This window comes from Osmerus eperlanus, chromosome 6 (genome assembly GCF_963692335.1).
Source record: "Osmerus eperlanus chromosome 6, fOsmEpe2.1, whole genome shotgun sequence".
In the NCBI taxonomy this organism is placed as follows: Eukaryota; Metazoa; Chordata; class Actinopteri; order Osmeriformes; family Osmeridae; genus Osmerus; species Osmerus eperlanus.
The window spans coordinates 21599694-21619909 of NC_085023.1; the positions used below are offsets into that span (position 1 = coordinate 21599694).

The window sequence follows — 20216 nt, forward strand, 5'->3', positions numbered from 1 at the left end:
CTGGAGAGGTGAAGGTAAAGCAGCGATGGGGGAAAAAAAGCTCAGATGATCAAATCTTCTGAAAATGAAGAGACAGAAGGTGTTGAGGGAGTGAGCAGGTGGAGACCAGTGTTGGGCTGCTGTGTAGCTGCTGTGTAGCTGCTGCAGCCAGGGGAGAAAATCTGATGGCAACTTTGGGGGGGGGCACAATTATATTGACAGATCAAACGTGGTTGTTAAACATCTTAAACTTTAAAAAGCTTATGTGTCTATAATGTTTTCAATGCATATTATTCATATTGAAAACTACGTAGTTATGTTAGCAGTGATATATGGTGGGGGGAATCATATTTTTCCCAGGATTGGGGGGGGGGGGTCGTTCCCCCCCCCCCCACTGCAGCAGAGAGAAGGAAAGCAGAGTTTGGTCTACACACAACTCCATCAATACAGGGATGTTCTGCTGAGTGCACTGGGGTTGAGTTCATCTTTATATCACGCTAGACTCCCACACAGGAGAAGGATTTTACTGGAATCGATTTGAAACTGCAAACTACTCGTAACTTTGAAAGATAATAAAAACGTAAAGTGATGATGATGAAATGAGCAGGTTCTGGGTCAGGGGAACACTATACAGATGGTGGTGTCTGACTTTGAGCCTTCAGGAAGTGGATGAAATGGGCTGTTTTAACAGGACAGGAGAGGACAGGGAACATGCAAGGAAAGTACAGCGCCAAAACAGAACAGACATGAAAGACACCAGGGGAACAAACGTCAGACGTACACACACGCACACGTACACACACACACACACGTACACACGCACACACGCACACACGCACACGGCTGTAGACAGAGCTGTGCCGAGTGGAAGGCAGGAGAACGAGAGGCTTGAATAGAAGATGAGGAGAGAGGGAGAAGATGCCTGCTTCTGATTAGTTTTTCTTTTTCTTTGATATGAATCTTGTCAAACTCTAGAGAGTGAGGAGGTAGGCAGGGACGCCAGAGAACTTACTCTTCACCCCCTTTTTCCCCTTGCGCTCCTTCCTGTACTGCTCCTTGAGTTTGGTAATCAGGCCCTGGTCCACGTCCCAGGCCTCGGACATGGGACCTTGCTCGTCCTTCTCTACACAGGGGGACAAAACCAGACCGACAGGCAGTTCAGCTGCTGCCCTGGTGGGGCCCACTGGGGGCAAGGGCTGCCCCACACAGCCTCTCTCCTGGAGGGTCTAGCCTTCCCCTCCCTCTGGGGCTAGCCTCTAGCCTCCAGGACCAGTCAGGACACACGGTCCTAACAGCGCCTGGAGACCAGGGTGGTAAACAAGGTGGAGGCCTTGAGGAGAGAGAGTCAGTGGGCCCTGCAGGGTGGACGGGCATCTCTGTTTAAGGGTGAGAGACGCTGTCACCATGGCAGCGAGTCCTGAGTTGCCCTCTGGGTGCGAGACAGAGGACAGGGGTCAGAGGTCAGGACTGAAGATGTGCCCTCGGCCACCGGCTCTCTGCTCCCAACGCCCGTTAACGTGTCTAGAACGAGGGGCTGGGGTGTCACTTCAACACGTTCAAACATCCTCGCGTCCTTGTCAATTCAAATGTACACTTGTTTTCAGAGCATACCGGGACCTTTAATCAGGAACAGGCCGACAGAGCATTAAGGATATCTAAAGGGCTTGGTCGGACCTCTGCCTTAACATACACAGTCACAAGAGAGAATCAGGTTGATCAGTTGATTCTCAAACACAAACACAGGGGTGGAACAGACAGGGTCGTGCCACAGGAGGGTTTGGAGGGCTGAGGACCAACAATGGAAGAAGGTTAATCCAGACAAACTGACGAGTCATGACTCATGATGGAGCATGGAGGGACACATGGAGGATGAACAACAGTGCTGTGAAGACTGGGAACCCAAAGATGCTTTTCTCGGCAGGTGATCTCGACAGTAGTAGGAAACTGGCTAAATGAATTCAAACTAAACTCTTGGATCTCCTCCAGACAGGCTGTGTTCTTGGGCAAGATGAAACTACCTAAAGATAAGTGTCTCATTTTTTGTTCAGTTTAAAAGGTGAAAATATGTGAGTGATGAATGACTATAAATAATGTTCACTTTCTCAACCATGCAGTCCATGTCCTAACCCTCAGTTACCCCAGAGTTACCCCACCCCACCATCCCTATGCCCCCCTGTCTCACCCCAGTCAGTCCCCCCCCCCTGCCCCCCCCGTCTCACCCCAGTCAGTCCCATCTCCAGCGCTCCTGGACTCTGGGGAGGTGTCCATGTCGTCGGGGCTGGACAGGAAGTCGAAGCCCTTCATAACCTCCTCTGTGTCCGGGTCCTCGCTGGTGTCCATGCTGGGGGACACACTAGTGTCCTTGCTGGGGGACACACTAGTGTCCTTGCTGGGGGACACAGCTGAAGATGACGAAGAAGGCTTCTTCCTGAGGATCTGCAGCACACGCACACAAGATTAACTTAATACTGTGAGGTGTGTGTGTGTGTGTGCAGGTGTGTGCGTGTCAAGCTTCTCACCGTCCTTGACTCCATGATGGTCCGGTCTCTCCCCTCGTTCTCCTCGTCTTCATCTTCATCGCTGAAATCTGCTGCGGCACTTTCAATAAACCTGAAGGCCTCCAACACAGCACTGGAGTCAGACAGCTCTGCTGTCCTGCTCACACACACACCACACACACACATACACACACACACACACAGTGTTAAATGAGAGAAACAAGGTTTTGAAACATTTACATTTACATTTTAGTCATTTAGCAGACGCTCTTATCCAGAGCGACTTACAATAAGTACAGGGACATTCCCCCCGAGGCAAGTAGGGTGAAGTGCCTTGCCCAAGGACACAACGTCAGTTGGCATGACCGGGAATCGAACTGGCAACCTGGATTACTAGCCCGATTCCCTCACCGCTCAGCCACCTGACTCCCCATACTGTCCCCCATACTGTCTGAAACAGGTTCTCCATAATGAGACGTGCTTCCTCACCCTGCTGGCCCCGGGCCTCTGGGGGCTGTATCAGTGCCGTTGACCAGGGGCTCCACCCCGGGCCGGTCCCCCGACCGGCCGGGCCCGTCTCCGGCCAGGTTGAGCAGGGAGCGTACCCTCTGGGACTTCACATCCAGGATGGTGTCTGTGTAGCCCACCTCCTGCAGGTACCTGCAACCACACACCTGGTCAGTCTGGGGAGCACCACCAGGGAACACTGGAGGAAGACGTTTTGGAAAGACATGTTTTTGGAGGGGGGGGGGGGGGGTATAAATAATGTCTTGAAAAATCTGCATATTTGTCATTCTCAAAAGGTGAAATCTAACATATATGATATTATAATACATTGTATACCAAATATATCATAGAATACATGAAACCTTTGCGTGTCTGTAATTCTAACTTGGCTAAGGATCGATGTCAGATGTGCCAGGCAGCCAGTCATCCTCCATGACACGCCTACACTGACACCCACACAGGAAGCTCTAATTGGTGTGACCTGGATATGTGCTATGGGAGGGGGGAGGGCGGGGGCGTGGGGGGGGACTGAGCTGTCACTTGACACACGCTCATGAATAAGTTGTCCAGGCGGCGTGGGGGGGCGAGCCCCATCAGGGTGATCGTGATCAGGGCGCCTCGCTTGGCTCAGCCGGGGTGTGACTGGTCTGGGAGAGGAGGAGGAGCAGCAGGAGGAGAGCAGGAGGAGAGTGTGTAATGACAGTGTTGTCCAGGTGAGGGCGCTGCTCTCCATGCTCTCTTGCCAGACACAGAGCCGTGCTCGTCCTCCAGCCCTGTCTGGCACCTCTCTGCTGCTGGACCCTGCTAGCTTAACGGCCATCATGAGAGAGGCTGTGTAAGTGACGCGTCTGGGATCTCCTGTACTGTACGGGACGTCTCTCTGTAGCAGGGTTAGATGTGTCTCTGTAGCAGGGTTAGATGTGTCTCTGTAGCAGGGTTAGATGTGTCTCTGTAGCAGGGTTAGATGTGTCTCTGTAGCAGGGTTAGATGTGTCTCTGTAGCAGGGTTAGATGTGTCTCTGTAGCAGGGTTAGATGTGTCTCTGTAGCAGGGTTAGATGTGTCTCTGTAGCAGGGTTAGATGTGTCTCTGTAGCAGGGTTAGATGTGTCTCTGTAGCAGGGTTAGATGTGTCTCTGTAGCAGGGTTAGATGTGTCTCTGTAGCAGGGTTAGATGTGTCTCTGTGGCAGGGTACAGGTGAGTGTGTGTGTGTCTGTGTGTCTGTATGTATGTGTGTGTGTGTGTGTGTATGTGTGTATGTATGTGTGTGTGTGTGTGTGACTCTACTTACTGTCTGAGGAGCTGTCGGCCCTGTCTCCAGGACAGCTGGTTGTTGAGAGAACCTGTGGTCTCATTCTCATTGGCTTCCTCTGAGAACACAAAGAACACAGAGAACACAGAGATCACCACACAGCAGAGAACACAGAGATCACCACACAGCAGAGAACACAGAGATCACCACACAGCAGAGAACACAGATCACCACACAGCAGAGAACACAGAGATCACCACACAGCAGAGAACACAGAGATCACCACACAGCAGAGAACACAGAGATCACCACACAGCAGAGAACACAGAGATCACCACACAGCAGAGAACACAGAGATCACCACACAGCAGAGAACACAGAGATCACCACACAGCAGAGAACACAGAGATCACCACACAGCAGAGAACACAGAGATCACCACACAGCAGAGAACACAGAGATCACCACACAGCAGAGAACACAGAGATCACCACACAGCAGAGAACACAGAGATCACCACACAGCAGAGAACACAGAGATCACCACACAGCAGAGAACACAGAGATCACCACACAGCAGAGAACACAGAGATCACCACACAGCAGAGAACACAGAGATCACCACACAGCAGAGACCACAGTGACCCCACTCTGCACACACACAGTCCACTGGAGACGTCATACTGCAGCAGCAACTCAGCAACATCTCTGGATTGTTTTACGTTAAGTTAAGTCTGGGAAAACATGCTGAGCTCCTGGGGCTGTGGAACATGTACGACACTCATCTGGTCTACAAAGTGGGGATTTCCTCTGTTGAAACTACACTAGTACTTATTCTAGGTCATCAACGCCTGGCTGCAACGGAAATATCGACATACAATTACCGTCGTGAAACTTAATTGACTTTTAACTTCTGATTTTCCATGCGAGTATGACCTTCCCTCAAGCCCCCATCAATGTCAGTTAAGTGAAGTCAAACACAACCCAGTTATCTGGCTGAGTAAGGCTTCATTATGTTATTTTTTGGAGTCAAATTCTGAATGTGTTACCTACTGCTACTGACATCAGCAGGACGGGGGGTGATATGACACCAGAGAAACATCTGAAAGCTTCACCACGACCAAGAACCCACAGCAGACACGCAGCTCATTAGCTACGACGCATCCTCTCTGCTCAAACTGAAACAGCATCACAGTCGCTGTAGAGAAGCTCAATATTTCATGACGTTTCTTATTCAACACCATCCAAAGTCTGGTCACCTGGGGGGTGAGGGCCCTGGGGGGTGAGGGTCCTTGGGGGTGAAGGCCCTGGGGGATGAGGGTCCTGGGGGGTGAGGGCCCTGGGGGGTGAGGGCCCTGGGGGGTGAGGGCCCTGGGGGGTGAGGGCCCTGGGGGGTGAGGGTCCTGGGGGGTGAGGGCCCTGGGGGGTGAAGGCCCTGGGGGGTGAGGGCCCTGGGGGGTGAGGGCCCTGGGGGGTGAAGGCCCTGGGGGATGAGGGCCCTGGGGGGTGAGGGTCCTGGGGGGTGAAGGCCCTGGGGGGTGAGGGCCCTGGGGGGTGAGGGCCCTGGGGGGTGAGGGCCCTGGGGGGTGAAGGCCCTGGGGGGTGAAGGCCCTGGGGGGTGAGGGTCCTGGGGGGTGAGGGCCCTGGGGGGTGAGGGCCCTGGGGGGTGAGGGTCCTGGGGGGTGAGGGCTCTGGGGGGATGAGGGCTCTGGGGGGTGAGGGCCCTGGGGGATGAGGGCTCTGGGGGGGTGAGGGTTCTGGGGGGGTGAGGGTTCTGGGGGATGAGGGTCCTTGGGGATGATGTCTTGTTCATTCATCCAGTAGAGTAAGAGCAGACATGTGCTAATAGGGTGTAAATGAGGCTGTCTGGAGGGGGGGGGGGCAGGCAGGTGCACCCTCACACACACAGCTACACCACACACCCCATCACCTCTCAACCCAACACCTCTCTCTGCCTCGCTCCCCCTCGGCCTCGCTCCCCCTCGGCCTCGCTCTCCCTCGCTCTCCCTCGCTCCCCCTCGGCCTCGCTCTCCCTCGCTCTCCCTCGCTCCCCCTCGGCCTCGGCCTCCCTCGGCCTCCCTCGGCCTCCCTCGGCCTCGCTCTCCCTCGGCCTCCCTCGGCCTCCCTCTCCCTCGGCCTCCCTCGGCCTCCCTCGGCCTCCCTCGGCCTCCCTCGGCCTCCCTCGGCCTCCCTCGGCCTCGCTCTCCCTCGGCCTCCCTCGGCCTCGCTCTCCCTCGGCCTCCCTCGGCCTCCCTCGGCCTCGCTCTCCCTCCCTCGGCCTCGCTCTCCCTCGGCCTCCCTCGGCCTCGCTCTCCCTCGGCCTCGCTCTCCCTCGGCCTCGCTCTCCCTCGGCCTCGCTCTCCCTCGGCCTCGCTCTCCCTCGGCCTCGCTCTCCCTCGGCCTCGCTCTCCCTCGGCCTCGCTCTCCCTCGGCCTCGCTCTCCCTCGGCCTCGCTCTCCCTCGCTCTCCCTCGGCCTCGCTCTCCCTCGGCCTCGCTCCCCCTCGGCCTCGCTCCCCCTCGGCCTCGCTCCCCCTCGGCCTCGCTCCCCCTCGGCCACGCTCTCCCTCGCTCCCCCTCGGCCTCGCTCTCCCTCGGCCTCGCTCTCCCTCGGCCTTGCTCTCCCTCGGCCTCGCTCTCCCTCGGCCTCGCTCTCCCTCGGCCTCGCTCCCCCTCGGCCTCGCTCCCCCTCGGCCTCGCTCCCCCTCGGCCTCGCTCTCCCTCGCTCCCCCTCGGCCTCGCTCTCCCTCGGCCTCGCTCTCCCTCGGCCTTGCTCTCCCTCGGCCTCGCTCTCCCTCGGCCTCGCTCTCCCTCGGCCTCGCTCTCCCTCGGCCTCGCTCTCCCTCTGCCTCACTCTCCCTCACTCTCCCCTCTCCCTCTGCCTCACTCTCCCTCTCCCTCACTCTCTCCCTAACTTTCTCCCTCCTTTCCTCCCTTCTCCCTTGCCCTCTCTCCATCCCTTCCACCCCCTCTCTCATTCCTTCCTCCCTCTCCTTCTCTGTCCACACTTCAAAAGCGCTGGTGCCTAGAAGCCCCTGTGAGCAGAGATGGGGTGAGAATACAAACTAGTGATGGGAGGAGAGGCTTCCTGTGCAATAGTGCTGACACAGACAAGAGCTCCAACTGAAGGGGATTCAGCAGTGTCAGTTACAACGCTGTTGACAAGAAACCCTCATGGAAAAGACTCTGGGATTAAACGGTCGGTTTAGACAAGACCCAACATGAGGAAAACCTCGACAGCTCTTTCACAATTCAACACAGGAATTTTGTGACAAAAGGTGGTTTAATAATGCTGAACATGATTTATCAGAAAGGAAGGTGTGGTGCTGCAACTGTCGACTTACCAGAGTCATAGCTCGGAGGCTTCATGTCACCTTGGTTCAACTCTGTTCCATATTTTAACTTGTGGTACTTTGCCCTGATGAGGAGAAAGGAAATACTAATCAGAACAAAAGATTATGATCACTATAATTTTCAGAACAATTTCAGAAAAAGCCTTTGGCTCTTTAGAACTTGACTGAGCCATTTGATTTGGACACATGACTCTACTGCCGTGGCAGGTTTCTGAGAGTGCAGTGACACATGCTGTCCACTTGGTTCTTCTCATGAAAAAGGGATGTGGTTCAGTCTGCATGAACACACACATCCTTATCAGAAGGATAACCTAAACTGCCCAGGTGTGTGTGTGTGTGTGTGTGTGTGTGTGTGTGTGTGTGTGTGTACCCTCCCTCTGTACGGCTCCCATGAGGATCAGAGAACACTCCAGCTATCTAATTCCTGGTAAATTGGGAACATCCTGCCTTCTTCAGGGCTATCAACACCGTTTCTCCTAGAGGTCTTTACAGACAGGACCTGTTGCTAAGCAACCAGCGATAACAAACCAGTCCTAAGGAGGTTGAGACACTCAAGCCTAAGCTAATATTACGTTCAAAAGAGGCAAAGAAATTAGCAATGAGAAAAAAAAAATGTGTTCATTGATGTATCAAACTATTATTAACCAAATAAGTTATCTGAATCTGGGTATTCAAAGAAATATCAGTTAGTTCCCTTAAATAAATAAACTAATTCAACAATGACAAACGATAACAAATAAGACTCTCTTCGGAGGAACAAAACTGAAAAAAGTATTAACATTTCTGTGGGTGATAAGAAGGGGGAGGCTGGGGAGAGGTGAGGGAGAGGGAGGGAGAGGTGAGGGAGAGGTGAGGGAGAGAGAGGTGAGGGAGAGGGGAGAGGTGAAGGAGAGGTGAGGGAGAGGGAGGGAGAGGTGAGGGAGAGGGAGAGGTGAGGGAGAGGTGAGGGAGAGAGAGAGGGAGGGAGAGAGGGAGGGGTGAGGGAGAGAGAGGGAGGGAGAGGTGAGGGAGAGGGAGGGAGAGGTGAGGGAGAGGGAGGGAGAGGTGAGGGAGAGGGAGGGGTGAGGGAGAGGTGAGGGAGAGGGGAGGGAGAGGTGAGGGAGAGGGAGGGAGAGGTGAGGGAGAGGGAGGAGAGAGGGAGAGAGAGGGAGGGAGAGAGGGAGGGAGAGGGAGGGAGAGGTGAGGGAGAGGGAGGGAGAGGTGAGGGAGAGGTGAGGGAGAGGGGAGAGGTGAGGGAGAGGTGAGGGAGAGGTGAGGGAGAGGTGAGGGAGAGAGAGGGAGGGAGAGGGAGAGAGAGGGAGGGAGGGAGGGAGAGGGAGGGAGGGAGGGAGGGAGGGAGGGAGGGAGAGGGAGGGAGGGAGGGAGGGAGGGAGGGAGAGGGAGGGAGAGGTGAGGGATATGGGAGAGGTGAGGGAGATGGGAGGGAGGGAGAGGTGAGGGAGATGGGAGAGGTGAGGGAGAGAGAGGGAGGGAGAGGTGAGGGAGATGGGAGGGGTGAAGGGAGAGAGAGGGAGGGAGAGGTGAGGGAGATGGGAGAGGTGAGGGAGAGGGAGGGAGGGAGAGGGGAGAGGTGAGGGAGGGTGAAGGAGAGGGAGGGAGAGGTGAGGGAGAGGTGAGGGAGAGGTGAGGGAGAGGTGAGGGATAGAGAGGGAGGGAGAGGGAGAGAGGTGAGGGAGAGGTGAGGGAGATGGGAGAGGTGAGGGAGATGGGGAGAGGTGAGGGAGAGGTGAGGGAGATGGGAGAGGTGAGGGAGAGGTGAGGGAGATGGGAGAGGTGAGAGGTGAGGGAGAAGTGAGGGAGATGGGAGAGGTGAGAGGTGAGAGGGAGAGGTGAGGGAGATGGGAGAGGTGAGGGAGAGGTGAGGGAGAAGGGAGAATGACATCATATCCCAGTTTCAGCGTGCAGCCATCCGGAACACACGACGGGGTAATGCAATGTGTCACTGGTGTTACCATGGAGACATGCAGCAGCGGCCTGACACAGTGGTGCTCCAGGGGGTGGAGGAGGGGTGGAGGGGAGAGGAGAGGAGGAGGGGAGGAGAGATGGAGAGGAGGAGGAGGGAATGAGAGGAGGAGAGGAGGAGAGGGGAGAGGAGGAGAAAGGAGAGGAGGAAAGGAGGAGAGGAGAGGAGGAGGGGAGGGGAGGAAGGGGGGAGGAGGAGGAGGAGAGGAGAGAAGGAGAGGAGGGGAGAGAAAGAGGAGTCTAAATAATTCTTCAGGTTTTCTGTGACCTTGTCAGGCTCACAGACACCGACAGCTCGGGTCCCTCCAGAGGACACTGCTGGGTCATGAGTATCAGTCACCGACCAGGACGACCCTGGCCTTCTCTGCAGGCCCCACACAGGTGTTAAGGTGTGTGTGGTGTTGAGGTGTGTGTGGTGTTGAGGTGTGTGAATGCAGACAGCAGGGTCTGACCTCTCCTGTTTGAGGGCGTACTCCAGCATCTTGATCCTCCTGACCAGATCCTTCTTCAGGTTCTCCTGCCCCTTCCTCTCCCCCTGCAGGAAGGCGACCTGGGCCTACAAAACAAACAAACCCCAACTGAGAAACATTCAACACCTCTTCAGAACCCCTGAAAAGCATCACGTTCTGTCGTGGCTTACTCATGTGGAGTCCTAGAATTCTACTCCAAGGGCTTGCATGTCTGCGAACATGTTTTCCTTGAAGAATTGATGGAATGCAGTGAATGCTCCCGAGTGGGGAATTAAGGTTCAGGTTATGTTGACAATCCAGATGATATGTAGTAGATTGGGATAGGTCTGAGACACAGACAGTATTAACATTTCAGCCCAGAACAGTGCTTTTATTGTAGACTACGGCACACATACTGCATGGGAGGCTTTAAAAAATAAAATAAAAATGTTACAAAGACCTTGCCTCCACAGAGACAAAAATAGGTCTACGTCAAATCAATATGCAGCCATGTTGCCAAATGAAAAGAGGAAAAAAGCCAGTGAAGTTGTATTTGAATGTGCTTGTTCTCCATCCATCCCAGCCTCCTCCTCCACACCAGCGTCCTCCTACAGTAATAGGTAGCAGCTGTTCATGCAGTCTGACTCAGAATTACATCACTTGATCCCACACACTCACACACACTGACACACACACACTCCAACACAGACACACTCACACACTCTCACAGACACACACTGACAAACACACATTCTCACAGACACAGACTCACACTGACAGACATACTCTTGACACCGACACACACACACACACACACACACACACACACACACACTCTCTCAAACACACCCACTCTCTGAGACAGACACACACTCTCTGAGACAGACACACACTCTCTGAGACAGACACACACTCCTACAGGCTTCCCAGACTCTGACCAGAGTCCAGCCCCTCACAGACAGAATGACATCACCAACACCCTGGCACCAACAACCTGTGTCCGCCAGACCAAACAGCCCAACATCAAACCCCCACTCAGCAGACGTCCCCCCTGGGACACCAGCACCCTCCAGCCCAGCAGACGTCCCCCCTGGGACACCAGCAACCTGCAGCCCAGCAGACGTCCCCCCTGGAACACCAGCACCCTGCAGCCTAGCAGACGTCCCCCCTGGGACACCAGCACCCTCCAGCCCAGCAGACGTCCCCCCTGGGACACCAGCACCCTGCAGCCCAGCAGACGTCCCCCCTGGGACACCAGCACCCTGCAGCCCAGCAGACGTCCCCCCTGGGACACCAGCACCCTGCAGCCCAGCAGACGTCCCCCCTGGGACACCAGCACCCTGCAGCCCAGCAGACGTCCCCCCTGGGACACCAGCACCCTGCAGCCCAGCAGACGTCCCCCCTGGGACACCAGCACCCTGCAGCCCAGCAGACGTCCCCCCTGGGACACCAGCACCCTGCAGCCCAGCAGACGTCCCCCCTGGGACACCAGCACCCTGCAGCCCAGCAGACGTCCCCCCTGGGACACCAGCACCCTGCAGCCCAGTCACCCTCCCCAGGCGGGAATATGAACATTCACTTGAAAAAAAAAGTTAGTTTCCCCCAGTGGGGAGGTTGATAATCCAGACTGCAGCACTGAGTCCTCCTCCCAGGGCTCCACAGTTTAGGGATTAGCATGTCGGTACTTCCTGTCCTCGTCACTTGTCATGACAACAATAGCTTGCTTAAATCACTGCAGAAACTGGGACAAGCAAGACGTCAAGCAAAAGGACAATGAGAAGCTGAAGGACTCCCTCTTTGTGTGGGAGGACAATGGAGGTGTTGAAGGAAGCTTGGATGCTGTCTGCAGGCATGACTCAGCCCCTCACTGCCTCATCTCAACAACGTGAGCTCCTTCACACACAACTCCCTTCAAACTAGTCTACCACTACTAGGACTGGGCGATATATAATTATTGCGATATTATCGCTAATATTCGATATATCGCCCAGCCTTAGTAGTGGTAGAGGGGGGGCAGGCCTGCAGGGAGGGGACCAGACCACCCAGGAGACAGACACTGGATGGTAACAGAGGTCTGGAGGTGGAGACATCAGAGAGACAGAGTTCTGGGAGGTGGAGACATCAGAGAGACAGAGATCTGGAGGTGGAGACATCAGAGAGACAGAGGTCTGGGAGGTGGAGACGTCAGAGAGACAGAGATCTGGGAGGTGGAGACGTCAGAGAGACAGAGATCTGGGAGGTGGAGACGTCAGAGAGACAGAGATCTGGAGGTGGAGACATCAGAGAGACAGAGATCTGGGAGGTGGAGACATCAGAGAGACAGAGATCTGGGAGGTGGAGATATCAGAGAGACAGAGATCTGGGAGGTGGAGATATCAGAGAGACAGAGATCTGGGAGGTGGAGACATCAGAGAGACAGCTAAAGGAAACATCTCAGAGCAAGGAAATCGAATCATTAGTGTAAGTACGCCGTCAAATTCTGCGCATCGTTGGTGAGGGGACGCGAAGCCGGCAAGGTGAGCGTCACACCGCCTCGTAACATGCCGGCCATCGGAAAAATCCCCTCGGCAAACGCACAAAGGAAAAACCTTCCTTTCTGTCCTCAACCAGGCGGGATCCTGGGTGGAGGTTTTGAGCATTCCAGACGTGTTTTCTCCCAGACTGGTTTTGCATCACGGCCAACGGAGGCTAAAACACAATAAGGCCATTTAGCCGAGACACAGCTAACTCTGTTAGTGTCCCAGGGATCAGATCAGACCGACTGGACAGACACACTGATCTCACTCCATCCCCACGCATTATCACACCCCCACAGAGCTGCACACAGAACCAAGCTCTGAATATGCTGGCAGTATCACGAACAAAAACAACAAATCTAGGAACTCAACAACAGGCCGCTAACTTTCAAGGAAACCAGCCACGCAGGCCTTATAGAGGGTTCTCTCTGTCACAGACACAACCCCAGGAGCGCAAAGATGGCCGACCCGATAGCGGGCCAAGTACATTCCACGCATTCCATCACTCTAGCACAGACAGACAAGGGCAGCAAAACAAGAGAGGAGAGACAGGAGTGCCGAGGGCGCCAGGGAGAATAGCCCTGACGCCAGCACAACTCAGGAGCAGCATGCTCGTAAAAACATTTCACAACCAACTCTGCACTAGCAGCTGGGAAGGCTTCCTGGACTCTTAGCCAATGGCGAGCTGACTTGGGCAAATGGGGGGGGGGGGGGGGGGGAATAACAATCTGGTAGTTTTCAAGTCAATGGTTAAACGGGCGATCAATTATTAACCCACAACGATTGAGCTCTTCGGTGGAAACACTTTTAGGACAATAGCAGGAGAGGCCAGGCTGTTGAAATAAAGGAGTTGTCCTCATCAAGGACAAAGACAGCTTGGCAGCTTCTGTAGAAGGTTTTTACTGCATCCCCACATTACGGCATTCATTTCACACAGAGAACACACACACGCACACACACACACACACACACACGCACCTCCTGAATGTTTCATCCCCGGAGTTTCTCCGGGCTGGTGAGGTCCAAGAGAGACACATCTGCAGATCCGACCACAGAAACCTGAGAATCAACGAGGATCCTCCTGCAGCGAGCCCCCCCCCCAGAGCCCCCCCCGCAGGTGAGGATCTCAAACACAGGCGTTGTCGAGGGGCTCTATGACCAGCCAGGGTGAACAAGGTGCACAATGTTACGAAACATCAATAAAAGGTGTGAGGAAGACATTTCTATCCTCCAGGAAGTCTGTCAAGCTCAGGTATGGAAGAAAAGCAGTTTGCCCTTCAAGCTCTCTCCAGTCAGTGTCACTGCTACGCTGCTGTCGATGCTAACCATCCTTCGGCTCTGCTGTCGATGCTAACCATCCTTCGGCTCTGCTGTCGATGCTAACCAGCCTTCGGCTCTGCTGTCGGACCAGCAAGCCCTTCCTGGACAGCCAGAGAGAAGCAGATTTTTTCACCCAATATTTCATCACAATCTATCCCAGAGTCAGGAAACCAATACCCCCAAACAAATGAAAACCAGAAACCCCCCTCCACCCCCCAAAAAAACCATCTTGAAAACAACCCAAATGGATAAAGTCCAACCTGGGATCACACACAAGAGTGCAAGATCAAACCACCAGTTTGTGCTGGTGGACACACATTTCCATCTCTGACAGATTGGCGTTCTATGACTGAAGACTTGAGAGGCAGGCAGCTCTGCCTCGCGAGGGGCCAGCTGTCTCACTCACACACACACACACAGACACAGCCAGCCAAGGCTGTACGTGTGAATGGTGAGGCAAGAGGGAAGAACTAACCCTGACAACTAGAATGTTTTCAGAGAGACTGAGGATGGAGGCTATCTGGTCTGACTCCAGAAGGCCAGTGGACCAGAGCACAGAGGAATAAAACTCCTTATCTCAAAGGGACAGCAGTTAACCCGTTTTGAAACCACCTGCTGCAGTGACACAGTCTCTCTGGGTTGATTTTTACCAAAAGATCAAAAACGTGCCCCAGTTGAAATTTAGAGTTTGCTCTTACTGACTTCTCAGTGTGTTCTTCATGCTATCCCACCATGAGCATGCAGAACTAACCACAGCCTGGTGCTCGAGCTAACACACGGGGCCACCCCACACCTTACATGTGGGTGATGAGAGAGTGTGTGTGGGTGTGTGATACAATGCTCAACCTTCCTCTTCCATCAGCAGCAGCACTAGCACTGTAGCTGTCATCGTACCTTCAGGCCTACTGATGTCTTAACTTCCTCTAACTCACTTGTGAGCACTCTCTTCCCCACCGCTTCCCTAAGCGTGAGGGCCAGACACAGTCACCTCACTGCAAATCACACCAACACCCGTGTCCTGGCCCTACTTCAGACCATTATCAGACCACCTCTATCCACCACATCACTCCTGTCCTTTAGCAGCTCCACTGGCTCCCGGTCTAGTTTAGCATACAATACAAGATTCTCCTGTTTACATTCAAGGCCATACACCACCTCACCCCCCCATATTTGTATGATCTCCTCCAGGGTCCCACTACCTCCCGCTCCCTCAGATCCTCTTCCTCCATACACCTGTCCCCTCTGCCCGTCTCACCACCATGGGGAGTAGAGCATTCAGCCGCTCTGCTCCCCGTCTCACCACCATGGGGAGTAGAGCATTCAGCCGCTCTGCTCCCCGTCTCTGGAACTCATTACCACCCCAACTCAGAAATATTGATTCATTCCCCCTTTTCAAATCACAACTCAAAACACATCTCTTTACTACTGCCTATTCCACGTAATGTCATTTGCACTGCTTCCTACTGTTGTTATATTTCTAAACTTTCTGCTGCTTTTAATGTTTTTTTATATACCTCTGTACGGTGTCCTTGAGTGCCGAGAAAGGCACCTTGAAAAATAAAATGTATTATATATTATTATTCATTAACTATCAGGTCGTAATCCAGGAAGTAAACCACAAGCAGTTTTTTGTCCTATGAATGAGACCTAAAGTCCTGAATGAACTGAATCTTGAAGTTCAGCCCCTCATTCTGAATGGAGCTACCGGACACCCTGAGTCACCTTTGACCTTCTCTGGGTGTCACACTTGGGCTGCCAACAGATCAGTTCTGGCAAGGAGATACTCCTTAGTGGAGGGATTTCCCCTCCAGAGAGAGAGAGAGGGGGGGGGGGGAGAGAGAGATTGACAAGAGGGCTGATGAAGCATTCTGGAACCTAACTAAACCCAGCCTCATCAATCAAGCCCTGGGAGGATCTGTGCTAATCAGAGTTTAAGTCAACAGCCCACAGTGTGTACTTCACTAATTAAAAATAAACACACTTATCCAGTGCTTCCTTGTTAATCTGATTTACAGTCAACACGCCTTTGTCCACCACACAAACACGTCCTGTCACATCCAAGTTCAAACCCAGCCCTCTCGCAGGGTTGGGAATGAAAGCTCAGTCCTTTTCTCATCTGACAAACAGGACACGGGTCAGTCAATTAATTGACTCCCTATAGCCGTCAAACTCATGTCGGCCACTGCCTGGGAGAGCTCTGATAGGGGAACACAGAGAAGTGATATAACGAGATCAGGTGGGCTCGAAGTCAGAATATGTTTGATTGTAATTTGAGGAAGTAAAAAAATAAAAAATAAAACGGTAGACCTACACTCAGCTGAATCAATGAGGGGAGTGGCTCTGGCCGTGATGCTCTGCTGACAAGCTGGATTCACCACATTCCAAAGCAACTCCTGAACAAGCTTTGTCTAAATAAGTAGCATATGATTTACTTGCCATGATACATTACTGCAATGATACCTCCGTGTAAACGGATTATGGAAACGAGACATGAGAGCAAGTGCTGTTCTAAATATCAAACGACCCCTTAAAGACTTCAGATTGATTGTGGTTTGTGTGAGTTAGTCTTAACACCCTGTAATGACGGTCGGATGTGGTGACTGAAGAGACAACAGACAGATAATTGTAGTACTAGAGTACTGTACTGTCTTGACCGCCTGCAGGGATGTCTATAATATTAACTGACTATTTTTTCAGGAGACTAATCAATGAACACAAATGATTGTTGCAGGGGTATGATAAAAGGCTACTCTGACGTAATTTGCATTAGCTAGCCACGACCTTCTTTTCTTACAAGAAGGGCGGAATACGATCCCCTAGTAGCGCGCTCTCGTAGTTCAGACAGCGGATCACTTCGTTTCCCTACAAGCAGGTCGAACACGTACAAGGCGGAACGGATATTACCAAACATTACTCTTCATAAACTAGCAAATATAAAAGTATAATGGAATAGTGCATTGCTCAAAGTGTACGTCTAAATCCTTTACATATAGGAGTCCCTTAGATAATGGGGCTGAGTAATCTATAACCACCTTATGAGTTACAAGCTAGCTTAGACTATACACTAATGTAATCGAATTTTACTACTTAGAAATGCAAAACGTTTATCACACACTTAAGTTATTTTAAGCCGTTCATTTTTGACAATATAACTGAAAAAATCTAACAAAACGGAAGACCGCGGGACAGCCCAAGTCATTTTAAATTACTATTTTCTGGATTGTATTGTAGCATGTGCTGCCGACTACGCTAAGGGCAGGGGGCGCTGTGTGGCAACATCATTTAGCAAGAGAGCTAGCTGATGCTAACGGAAACAATCAATTTGTGCAACGCATTCCCCTCTTACTGTAATACATAAGTAAGGTCCCATCCTGAAAACACTGCAAATACACATGCGCCAGTGAATGATTCATGCATTGTGTTTACCTGTAATTCAGCTCGCTCCACCTCCCATTGTGCCCTCTCCACTTCGAATCGGGCCCATTCGTGCTGCAGGAAGTGCAAAATCCCCGGGATGCTGTACTGGGCTCGAGCCGCCTCCCCAGCGTCCCCGTCGGGCAACGGTCCTTTTCCTCCACCGGGTAAAATAGAATTGTTGTTATTATTAAAGAAAACACCGGGCCCTGCCTGTTCGTCCATGGCCGGGCTCGGTTTAAAGAAGGAGCAGCCGTTTGTGGTTATGCGTGAGGTCTTTGACTACAACTAGCTAGCGGAAGGACAGAAAGTATCGACCTAGCTCGTCTCTGTCGGCTACGGGAATGAACTCACTTTCTGACAGCTAGTCACAGTATGACGTCAGACGGAGAGGTCACGCCCCCAGCGTGCTGTAGTACCGGAGAAAATACTGAAGTCCCGGAGCTCTTCTGCTCGCGGGCCACGGTACATCAAGGAACACACTGTTCGCAGACTGCTAAAGCGTTCTCATTTATGCCTAAAACGATTGCATGACACTTCACAACATAAACAAAGAAAATGCCTTGATTACTTTATTGATCTTTTCAAATGTCTCTTTGCAAGATTTATTAGATGGTCCCGAATTAATCATAGTAGCAGAATACAAGTAATTTAAGTAATCTGGAAGGTTTGCAAGATATACATGAACTCAACAAGGGAGAAAACGAAAAAAAGTTGTTTAATCTTTTGATAACATCGGCAAAACAACGTATTTCTCACGACTTGATACTTCTACTAATGGTCCCCAACAATAATCCTTCCTAAACAATATTTACAAACCATAAGGACGAAATAAGAATTTCTTTATTAACCTCTTGATTAGAAAATCTCATTTTTCAGAACGAGATTGAGAAGTCCCATGCTGTGGTGGAATGGATAAAACGTAACATTCTTGAGGGTTAACAGACATGAAGTTTGACGCTACCTTGATACCTCACGAGGTAATAAAAACATTCTTAAACAAACAACCGTCATTCGAAGTTCACGCATGATTGCATACTAGCATGGAAAATAGACAACAACTAGAGCATGTTCATGTTGAAGCACGACCTCATAACATTTTTAACCCGGCCCCAAACAACTAGGTTTAGGAATAACGAGAAGGAATGCAAATAACGAGAATCTAATGAGATGCCATGCCTCTTACATCCCTTTACATATTCCACATCTCAAACCAAAACAGCACATTCAAATGACTCTACCATACATTCAAATGACTCTACAGTCTACATTAAAAGAGCCTTCAAATTATATTTCAGTGTAGATGCCTTTCGTCTCCAGAGAGAAGTACATTTTGTTCTATAATAAATAATTACAGGAGACTGACAAAACCAACAGCAGATAAAAAAACAAAACAAAAAAAACTACTGCATCACCAAACAGGAAGAGAGTCAGAGAGAGGTCAGAAGAAGCTGGTCTTCAGCTTGATGGTGGGAGCAGCTTGCACAGTGGGCGGGGCCTGCCTAGCGGCTGCCTTGGCCTTGCTGCTCGCCTGATTGGCCCGGACGGCCGCCTCGAGGCGGGTCTTCAGCTCAGGGGCTGCTCCAATCACAGTCTTGAAGGCGGCGGGGTAGAGTGGTCCGATCCGCATCAGGTTCTGCAGGGCGAAGTCATGCAGCCCTTTGGAGGTCTGGGGAGCGGAGGTGAAGTCGCTCTCGTCCAGCAGGTAGGAGATCAAGGTGGGAACCAGCAGAGCCAGGAGCTGCACTCCTGTTGACATGTCAGAGAGACACGCAGACACACGCAGACACACGCAGACACACACAGACACACACAGACACACACAGACGGATGAGGAGGAGAGAGATGGGGAGACAAGGGTGGATACATGTATTCATTTCCTAACCCAACAATCATGAACAGAAAACAGGGAAACTAGCAATTAACAGGATGCTATTACACCCCTCTCTCAGGGGACACAGTATGATTCTCTAAGGTTAGTAGCAGCCTTGTGTGAAGGTAACATTGGGACATTGTGTTTTTTAGGCTTGAGAAACCAGGGGCAGTTTGTTGTGGGTGAGCCCAGCTAACCCTAACACAGTAGCAACAGGCTCACAGGGGCTAGGGTTAGAGTGAAGGCTGCTTAGGGGCCAGCCAGGCGCGGTCACAAGGAGAGTCACCAGAGGTGAACGCTTCAGAGCAGGTATGAGGAAATGCTGTCGGAGGGTAATCAGACACCTGCAGACGCAGCAGGCAGTTTAGCAGACCAGTACACACAGCACACGCCTCCACCTTTAACAAACAGGCTGGCTGGGCAGAGAGCTACTGCAGCGACACCAACTGGACTTCAGGACCGAGCCCAGAGACACGCCCTCTCCGCTGGACTGCAGGACCGAGCCCAGAGACACGCCCTCTCCGCTGGACTGCAGGACCCAGAGACAAGCCCTCTCCGCTGGACTGCAGGACCGAGCCCAGAGACACGCCCTCTCTGCTGGACTGCAGGACCGAGCCCAGAGACAAGCCCTCTCCGCTGAGCTGCATGGCCCAGAGACCAGCCCTCTCTGCTGGACTGCAGGACCCAGAGACAAGCCCTCTCCGCTGGACTGGGCTTGTGAGCACACCAAACAAGAAGACTAATCTTACGATAAGGTGTTTTAATAGGCCAGTCTTACCACTGTAGGCCGGTGGAGACAGACATGCACTTCTGAATCTCCCTTCTGGGACGAATAAACATCTATCCAATTTAAGCTAATGTCATCCTTCATTCAGCAGATGCTTTTAGGATATATCATATTTTATTAGGAGGATATTTGAACCTGTGACCTCTTGGTCTGCAGTCAAATTGCTATAACCACCGAGCCACACTTTCTCTTCCTCGTGCTGCTCGTCTGAGGCAGGTTAAGTCCACTCACGGTTCTGTTCGTCTCCCATGGCCACCAGGCCCTCCAGGGCCCTGACGCCCTCCTGGACACCCTGCAGCTCAGCTGGGCTG

The 20216-nt window shown here is 52.4% G+C and overlaps 2 protein-coding genes across 4 annotated transcripts in view; both read right to left on the reverse strand.

Moving 5' to 3' along the window:
• Window positions 1–17605, reverse strand: part of LOC134022662 (striatin-like) — a 25919-nt gene extending 8314 nt beyond the window's left edge. Inside the window, exons 1-8 of one of the 3 annotated variants that reach the window (XM_062464374.1) lie at window positions 17258–17603; window positions 9999–10102; window positions 7576–7649; window positions 4274–4352; window positions 2967–3137; window positions 2499–2634; window positions 2199–2415; window positions 992–1102 (exon numbers count right to left, since the gene is read on the reverse strand). In XM_062464374.1, coding sequence (XP_062320358.1) covers window positions 992–1102; window positions 2199–2415; window positions 2499–2634; window positions 2967–3137; window positions 4274–4352; window positions 7576–7649; window positions 9999–10102; window positions 17258–17470 — 1105 coding nt within the window. In that variant the 5' untranslated portion in view covers window positions 17471–17603. Of the gene's footprint in view, window positions 1–991; window positions 1103–2198; window positions 2416–2498; window positions 2635–2966; window positions 3138–4273; window positions 4353–7575; window positions 7650–9998; window positions 10103–17257 lie in introns of all 3 variants that reach the window. The other 2 variants (XM_062464377.1, XM_062464376.1) reach the window with 2 other exon arrangements.
• Window positions 17606–17804: 199 nt separating this feature from the next.
• Window positions 17805–20216, reverse strand: part of LOC134022800 (HEAT repeat-containing protein 5B-like) — an 8111-nt gene continuing 5699 nt past the window's right edge. Inside the window, 2 exon segments of the mRNA XM_062464551.1 lie at window positions 17805–18994; window positions 20137–20213. Coding sequence (XP_062320535.1) covers window positions 18687–18994; window positions 20137–20213 — 385 coding nt within the window. The 3' untranslated portion in view covers window positions 17805–18686.